Raw genomic sequence first — 18644 nt, forward strand, 5'->3', positions numbered from 1 at the left:
GGCCCCCTCAGTGCGAGGCCCCCTCCGTGTCCTCTGAAAGCCAGAGGAGCTCAGTCTCTTAGCGCATGGCTGCCACCCAGTGGCCGCATCCACACCCCTGTGAAGGCCCTGCAGGGGTCCTCAAACTTTTTAAAGTGGGGGCCAGATCACGGTCCCTCAGAGAGCTGGAGGGCCGGACTATATGAACTACTAATTCCTACTGTAACACCTCGCTGCGCTCACTGCCCAAAAAACCTGGCGGGCCGGATCAGACTCCTCTGCGGGCCGCATGTGGCCCGCGGGCCGTAGTTTGAAGACCCCTGCCCTAGAGAAACAGATAGGAGCTGGCTGGGGCCTTGGGGAAAATAGTCCATCTTCCGAAGTTCAGGAAAGTCCATTTTCTGAAACTCCTTAGCCACCTCCTCCACCCACATCTGGCAGCTCTTCCAGCTGACTTCTGACCTTGAGCATCGCCTGCCCCAGCCAAGCACCCACCCATGACCCTGAGCAAAGGTTGGCATGGATCAGCCATTTCACCAGGGGGTGCCCGGTGCAGGCAGAGCATGACGCTGGCTTGGGTAGCCCCTTCTCGCAGGGGCCACAGGCAGACGCTGCCCTTGGGGATTGCTGGCCAGCAGCAGACAGCACAAGGCTGGCACCAAGGAGACGCCCACTCACTTCAGGCCTCAGGCACAGTCTTCTTGAAGCCCCCGGTGCCCCCACCACTGCCCCTTCCTGGCCCAGCACCTCCTCTGCCCCAGCAGCCAACCAATCGATGGGACCGGAGGAGCACGGAATAGGCCGCTCCGTGTGCCACAAAGTCCAACGCCCAGGGCTGCCGGCGGGTCACATGACGGGGCCGGGAGGGCCATGTATGACAGCGCACTGGGGACCATGGCCACAAGGGGGCACCATTTTTCTAAACAGGCTGGAAATCTGAATTTTTACATGTATCTGGACCTTTACGGAAACCTTCTGATTTACTGCCCAGTCCCTCCACCGTGTCAGCTGTTAACGGCTGCCCTGCCGGTTATCTAACAGCCGCCCCCAGGACCACAGAATGGCCCCGTCTGCCCCGAGGCCCCCTGACAGAGGCAGAAGGGCTGATGTCTGGCACCCTGTGGAAACCTGGGCAGACAGGGTACCTGGGCAGACAGGGTTCCGTGCTGGTTGGCCACACACTTGCCAGGCCCAGCTGCTGAGCCCTCTGACCTGCTTTCCTGCACACACTCCACCACATGCTCCAGAATCAAACGGGGGGGGGGGGGGGGGGGGGGCCAGGCGTGTTTCCATTTCAGGGGACACCTCCGTTTCCAGCAGGTGGTGGTGAGGCCCGGAGCTCCCCAGGGACGCCTAGCCGCTCTCGCCCACAGCGGCCACGTCCCGGGCCGAGGGGGGCGAAGGGCCTCACCTGGCGGAAGGTGCAGATGATGATCTCCCGCAGGTGGTAGTGCATGGGCGTCATGGTCTCGCTGACGATGTCCAGTGCCGCGTCCACCTCCTTCTTCACGCGGTGCCCGTCGGGCAGCAGCTGCACCACCTTCATCACCACCTGCGCCAGAGGAGGGGGCTGAGCAGAGAGAAGACCAAGGGGCCGAGAAGGGGGGGCCTCACCCTCAACAGCAGCCTCACCCCACACCAGGGCCACTGGCGTCAAGGCTCAGGCCCGGACCCCAGTTCTCAGGTGGGGCTGGGACAGGGGCTCCTGATACTTCTAAGGCCAGGGCTCCCAAGATGGTTGCTTTTACTAAGTGGTAGAAACCTTGTTTCAGCCGAAACCGGTTTAGTCCCAGGTTCAATTCCGGCAGGGGGTGTGCAGAAGGCAGCTGGTTGGTGCTTCTCTCTCATCGACGTTTCTATCTCTCTATCTCTCTATCTCTCTATCTCTCTCCCTTCCTCTCTGTAAAAAATCAATAAAATATATTTAAAAAAAAAAAAAAGAAAGAAAGAAACCTTGTTTCAAAAAACCCTTCTCCAGACTCTTATCTACAGAACAGAAAGCTGTGTGCACAGGCGGGTGGGTGAGTAAGCAGGCAATGCAGGCGATGAGTCTATGTCGGAGCCTCGCTGGCTCTGGTCACCCCCACCAGCAGAGGCCACAGGCATTTCGGGGACACCCAAGTACGGGGAACCCAGCATGGATCCCTCTCTGATGCAAACCCCCCTTTATTCCTAGGGAAACTGAGGCCTCTGAAGGCCCCTCTGTAGGGTAGGGCTCTTCCCCCTAGTCATCCCCCTGGTAACTCTGTGGATCAGGCACCCCCACAGCCAGCGCCAATCCCAGTCTCCATTGCCTCTCACCCCATGGTGGCAGCCCCGCCGCCTCTCTGGGAGCCAGAGAGGGCCTGTGGGAATGTAACTGGGAAGAAGCTGCAGTTTTTTCAAATCAATGAAGGGAACTCCTAGCTTCTCCCCTAAATTGCTCCTCCCCAGGAATTCTTCATCTCCTTGGCTATCACCACTGTCAGCCAGAAACCCACGCTCATCCTGGGTGCCTTTCTTGCCCCAAGACCTACCAATGAGAGCTGAGCTTCTCCTGCTGGTCCCCCAGCCCCTCCTCTCCTCACTCAGGCCCCGCCTCTCCTCTTCACTCCCTGCTCCACACAACTAAGCCCCCACCCAATGACCATGACCTCCTCTGCCTCCATGATAGCCTCAAGGTCAGGGTCAAGCACTTAGTGTAGCCCTTCGGAGTCCTCACAATCTAGGCCCTCCCACCTCAGACCCAGTACCTTCATGCTTGCCAATTGCAACCTTAAACAGCCCCTGTCCTTTCCAGACTCGCACTTTCGCACACTTGATCTCCTCTGCACACTAATCCTCCTCACCCACGAACTCACTCATCTTCCTGAAATGTACTCTAATGTCACCTCCTCCACGAAGCCCTCCTGGGCTCCCCCAGTTGCGCCCTCAGCCTCAGAACCAAGGCCTATTCCAGCCCTCTTCACATCATATGTGATGCTCCCTGCCAGGCTGTGGGCTCAATAGGCCCAAACTAATTGCAAAGGAAGCTGGTCTGGACAGGGGAATGTCTTGGGATGGGTGAGGACAGGGTGTTAGGGGCATCTTTGGGTCAAATAACTTTGGAACACAGGTTCTGAGGTCCACTGCCTGGCTTGTGCTCCAGCCCCATCACCTCTCTGATATGGCCTAGGGGGTGATGAGCCTAGCTCCCTGTGCCTCAGTTTTCTCACCTGTCAATTGAGAGTTGCAAGGGCACTAACTCTTGGGGGCTGTAAAGGGTGAATAAGAGAGTGCACACAGCTCCTAGCAAAATGCTGGGGGTGCGTAAAAAGAGGTCTAAGTATCACATCTGACTGACATGAAGACTAAGGATTCGGCTTGGAAATAAACTCTCAGGGATATGATCAAATGACTATTGACCAGGATGCAAGACCATCCGGTGGGGAAAGGACATTCTTTTCCACAAATGGTGCTGGGAAAACTGAATGTCCACGGGCCAAGGAATGAACCTGAACCCCCAGCTTCCCCATATGCAAAATTAACTCAGAATGGACTCAAATCTAAGAGCTAAAACTATAAAACTCTTAGAAGAAAACAGAGGAAAATCTTCATGACACTGCATTTGACAATGACTTCCTGAATATGAACAACATAAGCATGGGGCAACAAAAGAAAAGATAGACAAACTGAACATTAAATTTTAAAACGTTAGCAAAAAGGGACACTATCAGCAGTGTAAAAAGGCAATCCACAGAATGGAAGGAAACACTTACAAATCGCATAGCTGGTAAAAGATTGATATCTAGAACATTAAAAGAATTCCTACATCTCAACAACAAAACAACTCAAATCAAAAACAGGCAAAGAACTTGATAGACATTTCCCCAAGAAGATATACAAATAGCCTAATGGCACATGAAAGATGCTCCACACCAGTAATTATTAGAGAAATGCTCATCAAAACCACAATGCTATGCCACTTCAGAATCACTAGGATGGATATTATTTAAAAAACAAAACAAGACAGAAAATGACGTGTTAGCAAGGGTGTGGAGAGACTGGAACCCTTGCATCCTGCAGGTGGAAATGTAGAATGGTGTAGCTACTGTGGAAAACAGTTCCTCAAAAGTTAAACCTACAGTTACCATACGGCCCAGCAATTCCGCTTATGGAATTGACAGCAGACTCAGATATCAGTACACCCATGCTCATGGAAGCATTATCCACAGCAGCCAAAAGGTGGTGGATAAACAAAATACGGTATAGGCATCTAGTGGAATATTTGTCAGCCTTTAAAAGGAAGGAAATTCTAATACATGCTCAACATGAAGGAACCTTGAAGTCATTATCCTAAGTGAACTACACAGACACAAAATGACAAATGCTTACTATGAAGTGCTGTATTACAAATGATTTTACTTATATGCAGCACATTGGACAGTCAAATTCAGAGACAGATAATAGAACAGTGATTACCAGGAACTGGGGGGAAGGAGGATGGGGAGTGACTGTTGGATGGCTAATCCATTTGGGATGATGAAAAAGCTCTGGATGGGCCAAAACCAGTTTGGCTCAGTGGATAGAGCATTGGCCTGCAGACTGAAAGGTACCGGTCAAAGGCATGTACCTTGGTTGCGGGCACATCCCCAGTAGGGGGTGTGCAAGAGGCAGCTGATGAATGATTCTCTCTCATCGATGTTTCTAACTCTCTATCCCTCTCTCTTCCTCTCTGTAAAAAAATCAATAAAGTATATTAAAAAAAAAAAAAAGAAAGAAAGAAAGAAAGAAAAGAAAAAGCTCTGGATGGTGGTGATGGTTGTGCAACAAAAACATACTTAAGGCCACAGAATTGTGCACTTAAAAATGGTTAAAATGGTAAATTCTGTGTTATTTATATTTACCACAACAAAAACATAAGAAGAAGAGCATCGGTAAAAATAAAGAGAGAAAAGGGCCAGGTGAGGGAACAGCATTCGCAAAGGCCCGGAAGCTGAGAGTGCCTTGATGACCCGCGAGAAAGCCAGGGTGGCAGGATGGCAGGGAGGGGCGCATGGCTAGGCTGGGCAGGTAGGCAGGAGCCAACCACAATGCTGACACCGGGCAGCCACGCGCCAGCTCTGAGCTCCACATCCCCACCTGTAAGAGGAGACACTGCCACCTACTTGCCTGGTGTCTAGGAAGACGACATGCATGTGGTGGGTGCATAATACATGGGAAAGGTCAGTGGCTGTCCATCCAGTGTCCTGAACTGAAATGGGGTTGGGGTTGGGCAGGCCAGAGCCCCGCACCAAGGTCGCCCACCACAGCTGGATCCCAGGTGCCTAGGAGGGGGGTGTCAATGCTACCCAGACAAGAAGGTGGCCAGTGGACTCCCTCAGGACAGACAGTCACCTAGCAATAGGGTTAGGCGGGATGAGGGGCATCCAGACCCCTTATCACCCATGGTTATCTGCCAGGGCCCCAGAGCCAAGCTGCCCCACACCTTGGTTTGCTCACCTGTGAAATGGGAACAGAGAAGCACTGATGTGATGAAGTGGAAGAGGAAACAGCATTAAGAGCTCTGAAAATTCCTCCCGACCTGCCAGCAAGACGTGCCCTCCCCCTCCCCCAGGCATCTCCAGGGGAACGAACTGGGCGTGCTCACCTCAAACTCCCCCTTGGTGAACTTGGCATCGGGCACACTCACGAGTTCCTCCTCCGCCACCTCAGGGAAGCCCTGAGGGAGGACAGCTGCTGGGATGGGAGCACTCCTTCCCAGGCTGCACTTCTCCCTCAGCCCACGAGCCCCTTGCCAGGGGTCTGCCCCCCACTACCCTCTGCCCAGGATGTGTGGACACACCAGGCATCAGCTCTACCCCTGCACCCTCCTGGCATAGCCGGTGTCCCCAGGCACCCAGTGCCCACGCTGCCTGGGCGGACCGCGGCCCCCACGCGAGGCCTCACGTACGCGGACGTGCCAGAAGGCGAGCACAGCCACCACCATGGCCGTCGTGGTCCGGCCCTGGCCACTGAGGCAGCTGAACACGAAGCCGGCGCCCGCGTCCTTGGTGAGGGCGCCCCGCAGGACCTCAAACAGCCGGTCAAAATCCTGCGTGGGGAGACCAAGGTCTGAGTCAGTGGCTGCTCCTGGCTGCACAGACTCCCCGGGGTGGCACACCCCCCAAAAGGGAGTGCTAACCCCATGCCAGGCTCTGTGCCAGGCTCACAACCTGTCTACACACACTCAACTCACTGCAGTGCACACAAGACCACGAGCATGTCACACCCCGTGGACAGCATAATCCCCACCCCAGGACCAGGACGGACATTTAAGCCAACAGACACATGCTCCAATGTGGGCTTCTGCTGCCCACCGTCCACCAGGCAGAACACACACATGTGCACACACTCCAATGTGCTGCGCCCCAGGCCACGCATGGACCCCCTGCTCTGCTGCCCACCGGAGATGCACCCCACAACCCAGGTCCCAATCTCAGCGGGTCATTGCAGAGCACGGCCACCAGGGGGCGAAAAACTACAGACAACCAGACCCATAGCGCAAAGGGAGACAGGAAACCCAGGCCCCATCACCTCCTATCAGACCCCCCTACACACACCACAAAGACCCACACAGACACAGCACCCAAACAAGGTATCACAGGCACACAGCAACCCTCACACAACACACGCTGGACACACACACCACACAGAGGTATCCACCTACCTTAAAGACACACTCTACACAGACACCCACAAAAGACATAGGTCACAAACATACAGAAGCCACATGCACACAGTCCCCTTCAGTGACACAGCATCCCACAACACTCTCCTCCACACAGCCCAGACACACACCACATATTTCCTCAAAGACACACTCTCCACACTTGCCCCAGTAAAGGGAAGATATCCATCACAGACATCATTAAGAGACACACACCACACATATACCCATTGTACATGACACCCACTCCAGTCCCCCAACACACATATACCACAGACACCACGGACATGCTCACCCTCATACACGCCTACTGCATGTAATAAACACACATGCACACACACAAGCATGCATGCAAATGCCAAGCTTGGGAGGGATGTGAGTAAACCACCTGAGCCAAATCCAAAACCCTGTGGCACCAGCTCCCGGTCCCTCAGCAGAGCCGTGGCCGTAGCCAAGGCCCAGGCCAGAGGGGAAGCGGCCCTGCCTGCCTGGCCCCTCACCTCCTCGTGGGGGGCACAGAAGTCTGGCAGGGGGATGCGATGGTAGGTGAGGCCGGGGCAGGCCCCGCGGTGCTGGCTGAAGACCTCCTGCATGGTGAGGCACGTCTGGAACCTGGGGGTCCGGGGACCCTCCGCGCCTGAGGGAGGCGCGCTCAGGTGGGCCTTCAGCTGGGTCTCCAGGTCCTAGGGAGGTGGGACAGAGGGCACACAGGCTACTGAGGCAGCCTCCCGGCCAGACCTGAAAGACCAGAGTCCACTGTGGCCAGGACAGTCCTGGCTCCCGGACCCATGGCTGCCCGGACCCGGGCCTGCCCTTCCCGAGCCTCAGGGATCGTAAACCAGACCCGGGGCCAGGCAGGGGGCCATGAAAGGAATCCTGAATCACCCACTCCCTCACACTCGGGGGCCTTCGTTTCTCCATCTGTACAATAGGCGCATGGGACCTTCCAAGGACCCTTCCAGGCCAATTCCCCGGAAGGCTAGAGGCGTGCAGAAGGCGGAAGGGCCTCACCTCCAACTGCTCGGTGGTCATGGGCGGCCCCGGCCACCGCAGGCTGTGGGTGTGCCCGTCACACTCCAGCACCGCCTCCTCCCTCAGGCTGACCCAGACGACCTGCTGCAGCTTCCTCTTGGCATCGGTCAGGTAGGCCAGGATACTGCCCAGGGCCTGCAGGGGCAGGAGGGAGGGAGGTCAGCAGAGGGGCTCCCCCTCCCCTCCCGCCACCCCCCCAATGGACCCCGGCCGGCCGGGGTGGTCACCTTGGCGCTGGGCTGGGCTGTGCCGTAGATGGGCATCCGGGACACCCGCCGGAAGTTGGCCACGTCCATCTCCTTGATGGTGCTGAGTGCGTCTGGGGAGACGAGATCGTCCGCCCTCTGTGGGGAGAGCGGCAAGCCTGGTTCTCACAGCGGCCACCGGGGGGTCCGAACCAGCCCCCCCGGGGGTGGGGGACAGCGGAAGGCGGGGCAGCACTTCGCACTCAGAGCTTCGTCGCTGCCCTGGCAAGGGGACCGGCGGTGCCCACGCGCCAGATGAGGACGCTGAGGCTGGTGGCAACGACCTTAGAACTGGGTCTCCCGACCCCCTGCCCAGACCACTCGGTGTGAGACGGAGCAGAGAGGCCAGAACGTGGAAAACGACCCTGTCACCCTCACAAGAAGATCCCACACCCACAGGCTGTCGCCACTTTGCCTCTGTGAGGGCGCTGCTCCCCTGAGCCCCGCCAGAACCACAGGCCAGCCCCCCCACACCCCGCTTCCCCAGGCAGACAGCCCCACTCACCAGGGAGCCCTTGGCGATGAGGTCCCCGGGGGCCACGGGCCCCGCTGGGCTCAGCGTCACAGGCAGGCGGTACAGCTCGGGGTGGGCACACAGCCAGCGGCTGAAGCTGAGGGCAAAGGCCAGCAGGTACTGCCGCCCAAGGCAAAGAGAGACAGGGGTTCAGGGGCACAGGGCCACCCCGAGCTCTCCCTGCCTGCCCGGGGGGCGGGGGGGTGTCCCAGGAAACACCCCTGATGGCCCAGGGCATGGATGAGAGTGTGGGGAGCAAAAACCAGGACGCCCAAGGCAAGATCTTTCTGGGCCCCAAAGCCCTGGCTAAGGGCACCCAGATGGGGTCCAGGGGTGAGCGGTGGGTCCTCCCTTTTCTCAGGGACCACCCCCATCTGGGCCTCCCCTTACATCCCCCACACTGCTTTCCTCTGGAACCAACATATGTGTCCCCAACTCCCCCCCTAATTCCACAGGGGTCCCCGTTGGCCCCAAGCCTGTCACCGGTGGGAGGCTGGAGGGGCCGGGGAAGGGTGGGGTCCTCGCATCCCGGGCCCACCTGCTCGTGCAGATAGTAGTTAAACAGGATCAGGTAGAAGTACCGCTCCAGGCTCTGCAGGGCCCTCTGCCGGACGCCCTGCTGGCTGCCGCTGCCCTGAGAGGAGGGGACAGGAGAGAGGCTGGGAGGTAAAGATGGGGCTGCTCTGGGAAGCCCTACCGGGAAGGAGGGCAGGAGTTCAGCCTCAGAAATCCCCGAGCAGGTGTATAGCATCTCCCTGAGCCAGAGGCCCTCACCTCCCTGCTCCTGGGACCCTCCCTACAAGAAAGCGAAAAGCATCGAAACCGGTGTGGCTCAGTGGCTAGAGCGTCGGCCTGCGGACTGAAAGGTCCCAGGTTCGATTCCGGTCAAGGGCATATACCTTGGTTGTGGGCACATCCCCAGTAGGGGGTGTACAAGAGGCAGCTGATCGATGATTCTCTCTCGTCAATGTTTCTAACTCTCTATCCCTCTCCCTTTCTGTAAAAAATCAATAAAATATATTTTTTTAAAAAGAAAGAAAGAAAGCGAAAAGGCCCACAAGACAGTGCTCCAAGGAGCCACAATCACTACCCCTATGCAGAGAGGGGAAACTGAGGCTCAGGGCAATGAAGGGTCTTGGTCCACGTCACAGAGCCGGGTCCCCCAAACCAGCGTCCTAACCCCAGCCCAGCACTGTGGGTGGGGGCTGTTGGTGTGCAAGATTCCCCAGGCTCCTTCCCTCGCCTTCAGCTGTCAGGTCCTGCTGGGTGAGCACCGGCCTCAGAGGGCAAGGGAGACGGGGACAGGCCCGAAAGAGAAGCCAGGCCCTTGGATGAAGTTTAATTCCATCTTTGGGAATCCGGGATAGAGGTCAACAAGCGACTGCTTCTATAAAAGGCCACGCAGTGAGGACTCCCGGTTTGCAGGCAGACGGTCTCTGTTCAGCGCCACCGCCGTGGCGGAACAGCCAGAGACGGCGCAGAACGCGTGGAAAACGCATGCACCAAAGCAGGTGGTGGGCGGGGTCTGGCCCGGGGCCACCGTGTCCCAGCACCTGCTCCAGGCTACGGGAGAAAAATCCTACGTGCACAGAAGCGCATGGTCACAGAGCTGCTTGGCACAACAGTGCTGACAAGGATAAGGAATGAGAAGGGACTCAACTGTGCGGCGAGGAGGGGCCTGTGATGAATCACGGCCAGCGACTGCCAGGAATGCCTGCCTGGGTCAGGTCCCCGCTAAGTGCTTTATGGGTCTCATCTGACCGGCCCTCCACAGCAGCCTCAGGGGTCACTATCATCCGTGGCCCCTAACCCACACTCACACGCCTGGGTGAGTGTGGCAGGGCCAGGACCGGACCCTGGGCCACCACGCTCTTACCCTGTCAGCCCAATGATGCTGAGCCATACAAGGAGCTTAAGCTACGCAGCCCAGAAAACTCTCCGTGACAACGAGCAGGGATGAGCAGCGGAAAGACACACGGAACACGCAGGGTGTGACCCCCCTGCTGGGGTCGCCTACACGGGAACATGGTCAGCGTAAAAGAGGAAAGAATACGGCCCGATGTGCTCGCAGTGGCTCTGCTGGGATTACTGGAGTTCCCTTCTCTAATTTCTCAGTTTTCCATCATGTAATGCTGCTTTTTAAAGATGTCTGTAAAGTGTTAAAGAAGGAAAAAGCTCTAACTGAAACCAGTTTGGCTCAGTGGATAGAGTGTCAGCCTGCGGACTGAAAGGTCCAAGGTTCGAATCCGATCGGAGCATGCACCTTGGTTGGGGGCACATCCCCGGTGGGGGGTGTGCAGGAGTTTGCTGATCAATGTTTCTCTCTCATCGATGTTTCTAACTCTCTATCCCTCTCCCTTCCTCTCTGTAAAAAAGCAATAAAATATATTTAAAAACAAAAAGGGAAAAGCTCTGCAGCTTCGGATTCGTTCCGCGCACTGTTTGCAAACACTGCCCTGCGCCCTCGCCCAGAGAGGGGACAGGCCTGCTGAGACAGCGAGAGCCGTCCCGCTCCCGGGGGCGGCAGGCTGGACCGGCCCCGCCGTCCTGAAGAAAGGCCAAGGTTTTATGTGGGGGAGAGCCACGAGCATCCTGGGAAGTATCTAAATCCAGAGGCCCCAGCACCCCGCCGGCAGCCCCTTCCTCCATCCTGTTTATCCTGCAGCGAGGGACCTGGTCAGGGAAAGTAAACTTCCCTCTTCCTTCCGTCCTCCATGCACATCCCGCCCCCTGACCCCTTCCTCTGCAAACCGCGCTTCTCTGGGGGAAGCAGCAGCCGGGACAGGCCCGTGGGAAAGAAGCCAGCCACCAGGCCCAACAAACGGGGCTGCGGGTGGACCGAACACGGCGGCTCTCCCCGCTCCACGCCTCACCTGGGCCGGGCTCTCGGGCCGGACACGGTCCAGCTTCCTCTGGTGCTTTAAGACTGCTTCCTTCAGGTCGTGCAGCTCAGCGCAGGCCGCGATGGCTCTGTCCACCTGGGGCCAGGGGCCAGGGGCCAGCAGCAGGGAGGGCGCAGGGCCCAGAGAAGAGGGTGGCAGGCAGAACAGAAGGAGGTAAAGAGGATGATTAGCCAGGAATGAGAGCAGGGGGTCCCAGGGGAGGAAGGAACCCCACCCCTGCGGGTGTGAGTGCTCCCTGCCCGGCCTCTGCCCCGCCCCCATGCTCACCTCCTCCACCATCTTCCTGCCCTGAGGCACCGCGTGGAGGAAGCTCTGGATCACCTGGAGCTGCTCCATGGGCAGGAGCTTGGTCTTCGCTGGGGCAGCCCTGACAAGGGAGGGGCGGGAGCATCCTCAGGGCACAGGATGGCCCTGCTGGGACCCTCCAGTTTGTGTGGCCGCTGAGAGGCACCAGGCTCCAGGCGTGAAATGTTCCTTTCAAGTTGGGGCGGGAGGGGGGTGGGAGCAAGGGGCATTTTCCCCACTGGGGAAACTGAGGCCCAGAAAAGTCAAGTGACTTTGCCAAGTCTACAGCCACCGGGACACGAACCCCAGCTCCCCGTTTCCAGCTCTGGCTCTGAGCCCCCGACACATCCCCGGGGCCCTCCCCACACCACTCACTCAGGCCTGGAGGCAGTCCCGCTCTGGTGAAACAGGACGAGGGTCCCCAGGACCATGCCCAGGTTGGTCCTGCCCACACCCGTCTGGCAGCTGAAAAGGAGGGCAGGGGGAGGCCCGTGGGCGTCTCGGAGCAGCAGCAGGCTGGGGGTCTCCTGGGGAAGGACCGTGGATATCATGTCACAGCACGACCCAGACACCTCTCGGCTGAGGAGCTGGTAGGGGTCAGGGGTCGTGACCCAGGCCCACGCCCACCCCAGTCTGCAGCAAGTGGCGGACAGACAGGAAGCTCGGCCCCTTTTGCCAAACCCCAAGGCCCGATCTGCTCCACCCGCCCCGGGAGCACAGGCTCTACCTCCTTCCCTGACCCAAGGGGAGACCAGGGCACTGGCTCTGGAACTGAGAGCCACTCAGGAGCAGGGCCACACCTAACACCCTTGTGAGGTTCTGGTTCAAGGGACCCCGAAGGGGTTGGGAGAGAAACACCACAGGACTCAGGAAGAATCAGAAGAGTCCAGGGGGTGAGAATGTTTGGCTCCAGTAAAGAAATGAGGAACTTGAGGTCTAGAGTTAGCAGATCTGTCCAAGGTCACACAGCAGGCTAGCAGCCTCATCACAGCCCAAGCCAGTCCTGCAGACAGCCCATGCTGGGCCCTGCCATCCTAGCATGTACAAATACACACCCACACAGGCACACAGATGCACACAACCCCCACACACATGCACACATATCCATCATACTCAACACCACCCACAACTCAGAGGCCACGCCTTCCCTGAGCATCTCCATGGAGTCAGGGCCTCTGCACAGACCCACTCTCCAGGCCCTTCCTTGCTCCCCAACGCTGTGCTCCCAACACCCCTCCACCCCACTTACCCGGAGGACACGGACAAAGGCATCAAACTGGGATTCCAGGGGAGCCCCTTGCTCTGGCAGGGGCAGGCGGTGGTACCTGCCAGGTGAGGGGGGAGTAGCCAGTCAGGCAGGCCACATACCCCGGGCATCCCCCACCCCTGCATTCCATCCAGCCCCACCTGCAGCTGGCGAGGCTGAGGCCACCGCTGGAGGGCAGACCCGGATCAGCGTGCCCAGCACCCCGGGGCCCTCTGCAGGGCTGGCCCTCGGTACCTGTAGGCGGGCTGCAGGAATAAGGGCCGCTTGTACACCCCCTCGGTCACGTGCACATCATCCTCACCCCGGATGGCCACCGCGTGGGGCTCCCCCCGCAGGTCCTCGACGTTGTGGTACACGTGGTACGTGTTCTCGCTCAGCTGGGCAAAGTCGTGAATCTGCACGGAGGAGCGGGGGCCGGAGGGCCATGACGGATGTTCAGGCCACCCAGAGGGAGCTCCATGCCAGGGTGCTCTCTGTGACCTGCGTGTCCCAGGGGCAGCTACCCATGCCCTGGGGTCAGGGGAAGGGCTCTGCCCAGCGGGCAGCAGGGGTTAGCTAAGCCACCAGACTGAAGGACAGGGCCAGACGTGGTCAGCTGGGACCAGAGAGGAGGCCTGACAGGGAGATGGGGGACCACCAGTGGCCACTCCGGACGAGGCTTCTGCCTGTGGAAGTCTGGGGGAACTGTGACCTCTGAGGCCTTGACAAACCCTGTAGAGGGTGGACAGCGGGACCTCAGAAACCAACAGGAGAGACGTGACCCACCCCAGGGCTCAGAGCTCAGAGCTCAGGGGGCTGAACTCAGCCTCAGGCTCCCAGCCGAGTGCTTTCGCCCCACCAGACCTTTTTCTAAAAAGGACGCTGCTTGTGGGGAGAGAAGCAGGTGGGAAAGGGGCAGGGGCGAACAGCGCTGGGAACAGGAGGTCCTTCCTCTGGCTGCCCGTGAGCCGGCCCTGTAGCCAGCCCCTGGCCCAAGCAGGGCGGGAAGATGGGCACGTATGAGCCAGTGAGAGCAGCGCTGAGCTGTGGTCTGGGGTCTCATCTCAGCTGCCCAAGGCCCACCAGGGAGGGCCCCGCCCACACCAGGGGCTCTCACCTCCTTCCGGATGGCCAGCTCCAAGCTCTCCGCCTGGACCGCGGACCCCACGCCCTGGAGGTTCTCGTGGAGGCTCTTCTTGTCCCGGGGGGTGTAGGGCACGAAGTCCTCCTCCGCTCGCAGGAACAGCACGGGCTCCTCCCGCACACAGAAGACGATGCACTCCTGCCGGGAGCCCGAGGACGGAAGTCACCCCAGTCGGGCAGGGACTCCGGTCCACTGCCCCCCGCCAGGCCATTCCCCTCTTCAAGGGCTCTGCACCCCGCTGTGGCCCTGACACCTGAACCCTATATCCAGGAAGCAAAGCTCAGACCAAATGCACCTGTCCCCGTCCCTCCCTCCTCTCAGGGTCCGTAGTCCTCCCTCTGAACGTCCTAATGTCCATTCCCCTTTGTGGTAACATCATCAACGAACACATCTTTTCTTCAGGAGGTTACAGGCTCCTCCCAGGTAGACTCACATCCTGGCCTCTGCAACTCCTAGCACAGAGCCCTGGACCCATCCAGTGTTCGATAACATCAGTTGAAGAAATGAGTGCCCTCACCCCCAATGCAATCATTCATTCACTGTGCATCCCACAGACGGAGGGAGACAGTGGGGAGACCCCACCCTGAGGAACCGACAGTCAACCTGAGAAGATGGGATCTGACCACAACAAACACCCCATCCCACTCTGGTTCACTCACAAACTCCCCTCTACACCCCAAGTCCAATCAGACACGCCATGTCGAAGAGCCTGAAATCACTGTGGACCCTCAGCCTCTGTTCTGGAGACAAACCCCCACCTCGACAGCAGGCAGGCAAGAAGAGCCATTAAAAACAGCCATTAGAGCCCTGGTCGGTGGTTCAGTGGTTAGAGCATCAGCCCACACACCAAAGGGTTGCGGGTTTGATTCCTGATCAAGGGCACATACCTAGGTTACAGGTTCGATTCCTAGCCCTGGTCGGGCGAGTTCAGAAGCAACCAATTGATATCTCTCTCCCATGGCATGTTTCTCTCTCTCTCTGCCTCCCTCCCCCCTTTCACTCTCTCTATAAAATCAATGGGATCCTTGGGTGAGGATTAACAAAAAATAAAAAAGTAGAGTTCCAGATATGTCTGGGTTTGGGTCCTGAGACACCACTCATGAGCTGGGTCACTTATCCTCTATAAAATGGGATGATAACATCCCTGCCCTTTGGGGTTGACGTGAGGCTATGTGTTAGCTGTGATCATCATCCTGTGACTTTCTCCTTATGACCTGGGCCCTCTTGTCATCCTGTCACCTTCCTCACTTCCTCCGAGGCTCTCAGAGCGGGGTGTATAGGGGCTTCTGACCTCGAGGCTCCAATGTCCTCACAGGACAATGCAGTAAACATTTGCTCAGAATTTCCACCCATGCTGACCACAAAGACCGTCATGGTGCTCAAGGCCTGGACCATGTCACCAGTGCCCTCCCCTTCCTGTGGCCAGGACCCTCCAAAGCTCTGAAGTTGCCTCTCCCGGGAGCCCCGTTCCCAGACGTGGGGGGCTAGCCCCTGCCTGAAAACGGACCATGCTTACCTTGTGCCCGTCCTTCTGGAGTTTCTGGAGGACCTGCCTGAAGCCCGAGAGGCTGGGCTGTCCCATGCCAAACACGGGGAGCCCGCCCCGCACTTGCCGGAAGTTGGGGGCCCCACAGCTCTGCAGGGTGCCCAGCTGGTCCATCTTCTCAGCAACATCCCGCACCAGGAAGTAGCGGCCCTGGCAGTGGAAGAGCCAGAGGGGGACACTCAGGTGACTCAGGGCATCTTCTACAGGCAGGCTCTGTCCCAGGCCTGGGGGGGGGGGGGGGGGAATCAGGGAGATGGGGAGGGGACACAGTCCTCAAGTTGTCTGCAGGCTCACAGAAAAAAACAGACGAAACACGTGACCATCTGTGATCCCGGGAAGGGGGTCACGGAGTAAAGGGAAAGAAAGCACAGCTCCTCTTGAGTGGGAATCTGAAAAGGTTCCGTGCAGGTGTTGGCATCAGAGCCGGCCTTGAGGGAGGAGAGCATGAAGAGGCACTACAGGAGCAGGAAACTACAGGGGGCTCTGGGGTGGACCCACAGCGCCCTGGGAGGCGGAGGAGGGTCTGGAGAAGAGGCCGGAGTAGGAGTCACAGGAGGCCGCAGGAATCCACGAGAGGAAGGCTGACCTGTGCTGGCCCTCTCCTCGGGCCCCGCAGTTCTGAAGGAGGGCAGGTCTCTCCCCGCCCCAGCTGGAGTGAATGAATGCATGACTATAGAGAAAAGAGGGAAAGGGAACTGGACATCGGGGAGAACAGGGGGGACTGGAAGAGCTCATTCCTGAGGTCACCACATCTACCCCCTGGCCCCACACCTGCACTGACAGGTAGGACCAGTTCTCCCAGATGCCAGAAATCCTCAGCTACTCTCTCAGCCAGCCGTTGGCATGATTTTTCATTCTGTCCTTCATTCGTTGACCCTTTCCTGAGGACCTACGCTGTTCTGAGGCTGGGGCTACAGCAGTGAACAAGATATATGAAAAGTCATCTGTCCTTGTGACTTTACTTTCTAGAGGATATTTAAGGCAAACAAACACACACACACACACACACACACACACACACACACACAAACAAAAAAAAACACACACACACACAACAACAACAGCTAAGCCAGAGAAGTTCGGAAACTTCGAAAGAGAAGGGAAGGGAGACGATCACCCTAGGGCAGTGGTCAGCAAACTGCGGCTCGCGAGCCACATGCGGCTTTTTGGCCCCTTGAGTATGGCTCTTCCACAAAATACCACGTACAGGCGCGCATGAACAGTGTGATTGAAACTTCGTGGCCCATGCACAGAAGTCGGTTTTCGGCCTGGGCGGGTCTGTTTTGAAGAAGTGATTCTAACGCCAAGCCACACTCAAGGGGCCAAAGAGCTGCATGTGGCTCGTGGAGCCGTGGTTTGCCGACCACTGCCCTAGGGGAAGCAGTCCTGGGCCTAGGGACCTTTTGTCCTCATCTACAGTCTCCCTGGTGCTCCAATGGAGGGGGTGTGGGCATGCTGGGGCCAGGCAGGGGAAGGATGGAGAGAGAAGAGCAGGGGCTCCACAGGGCGGGACAAATGGGCCCCAGGGGAAAAAAAGTCAGAGGAAGTGGGAATGGGATCCTGGAAGGTGGAATGGGGCAATGAAACAAAGAAGGGGACAGTGGGGAGGCAGAAGAGATCAGGGAGAGAACCTAAAGAAGGACAGGAGGGATGGAGAGAAGATGGAAGAGGGAGGAAAGAGTAGGACCTGACCTCACCTGCACTAGGTAGTGCTCAGGGGTAGCATCCGAGAGCCGGCCCAGCGTGTAATGGGCCTTGAGCAACTCATCATGGATCTGGAACTCCTCCTTGCAGTTGTACCTGCCAGGGTTACAGATGAAGACCAAGTCAGGCAACCTCCGCAGCCAAAGTCCACCCCATCCTCACCTGACCCCACAGCAGGCCCACCCCACTCCCACTGAAGTGGTTACCCATTTGTGGCAGAGACAGCCCATTGTACCACAATATCCACTCTCCCTTTTGTGAGCAATTACAGCAACCCTGGAATGGGAAAGGGCCATCCATGTGAAGACTACATTTCCCAGCCTCCCTTGCAGATGGTATGCTCATGTGATTATGTTCTGTCCAACAGGATGTGAGAAGTGATTTGTGCAACTTCTGGGTCATTCCCTTTCAGGGAAGGTGTGAGCCTTCTACATTTCTCTCCTCCTCCTGGCTAGCATCCAGGAGTGGTAGCAGAAAGCAGATACTGATTATGGCAGGGCAAGAGGAGAGGAGGAGCCTGGCTGATCATGCAACCTGGGGCATCTCTTGGACTTTTGAGTGAGGGAAGCTTCTGTCTTGAATAGGCCTTCTACTTCGGAGTTACTTTGGTCATGGATGGTTCCCTCCATCAAACTGTCTCTGGGAACAACCTCCACACTGTGATTCCACAGCACCGTGAGGTGGGTCAGGACACAGGCTTGGGCCATGAATCCACCTCCACCGCTTTGGAGTTACCCACTCTCTGTAGCTACATTTCCAGTGATTCCCACCTCATGGGGCTGCTGTGAGAAATCAATTCATTAAACAATGTAAGTGCTTAGCCCAGTGCCTTGGGCTCAGTCAGCACTTATTAATAAAGTTATTACTAGTGGTGGTTCTACCTCCACACAGGGCCACTTCAAACAAAACCCAAGATGCAAAAAGCTGGTGTGCTGATTCTAACAAGAAAGAAGACACAGCCTCCCAAAGCGAGTGATCTGGTGTCCGATTCTCTTTACAAAAGAAATGCCTCTCGGAAAGGCAGGGTGGTGGCATGCGTGGGAGGGAGCACCAGGAGAGGACGCAAGAGACGTGGTTCCTGCTGCTCGCTCTGCCTCCATCGCACCGCAGGGCCCATGGTGGGCAAATCTCTCTACCCCCTCGATATTCAGTTTGCGTATCTGAGTCCATTTTCACATCTGATCTAAAGGGTGTTATTAGGTCAGGAGTCAGCAAACCTTTTATGTCAAGGACCAGATAGTAAATACTGTAGACTTTGTGGGCCATACAAAGTCTCTGTTACAGCTATCACCCCTGCAGCTAACGTGTCAAGCATCCACAGATAATATGCAAATGAACGAGAATGGCAGTGCTTCAATAAAACTTTATTGACAACGATA

At 57.4% G+C, this 18644-nt stretch overlaps 1 protein-coding gene across 9 annotated transcripts in view; it reads right to left on the minus strand.

The window, feature by feature from the left end:
* The window catches only part of PALD1 (phosphatase domain containing paladin 1), a 68126-nt gene that overhangs the window by 10684 nt on the left and 38798 nt on the right, over positions 1-18644 (minus strand). For 8 of the 9 annotated variants that reach the window (XM_084903690.1, XM_084903692.1, XM_084903688.1 and 5 more), the window contains 16 exons: positions 17259-17361; positions 15532-15711; positions 13989-14153; positions 13127-13287; positions 12875-12950; positions 12001-12152; positions 11608-11707; positions 11311-11415; positions 8976-9071; positions 8429-8557; positions 7906-8022; positions 7658-7813; positions 7147-7329; positions 5891-6031; positions 5588-5659; positions 1391-1531 (listed from right to left, as the gene is read on the minus strand). In XM_084903690.1, coding sequence (XP_084759816.1) covers positions 1391-1531; positions 5588-5659; positions 5891-6031; positions 7147-7329; positions 7658-7813; positions 7906-8022; positions 8429-8557; positions 8976-9071; positions 11311-11415; positions 11608-11707; positions 12001-12152; positions 12875-12950; positions 13127-13287; positions 13989-14153; positions 15532-15711; positions 17259-17361 — 2077 coding nt within the window. The remainder of the gene's footprint in view (positions 1-1390; positions 1532-5587; positions 5660-5890; positions 6032-7146; positions 7330-7657; positions 7814-7905; positions 8023-8428; positions 8558-8975; positions 9072-11310; positions 11416-11607; positions 11708-12000; positions 12153-12874; positions 12951-13126; positions 13288-13988; positions 14154-15531; positions 15712-17258; positions 17362-18644) is intronic. The other variant, XM_084903696.1, reaches the window with a different exon arrangement.

Source organism: Pipistrellus hanaki (assembly GCF_964339955.1).
Source record: "Pipistrellus hanaki genome assembly, chromosome: 14".
Lineage (NCBI taxonomy): Eukaryota > Metazoa > Chordata > Mammalia > Chiroptera > Vespertilionidae > Pipistrellus > Pipistrellus hanaki.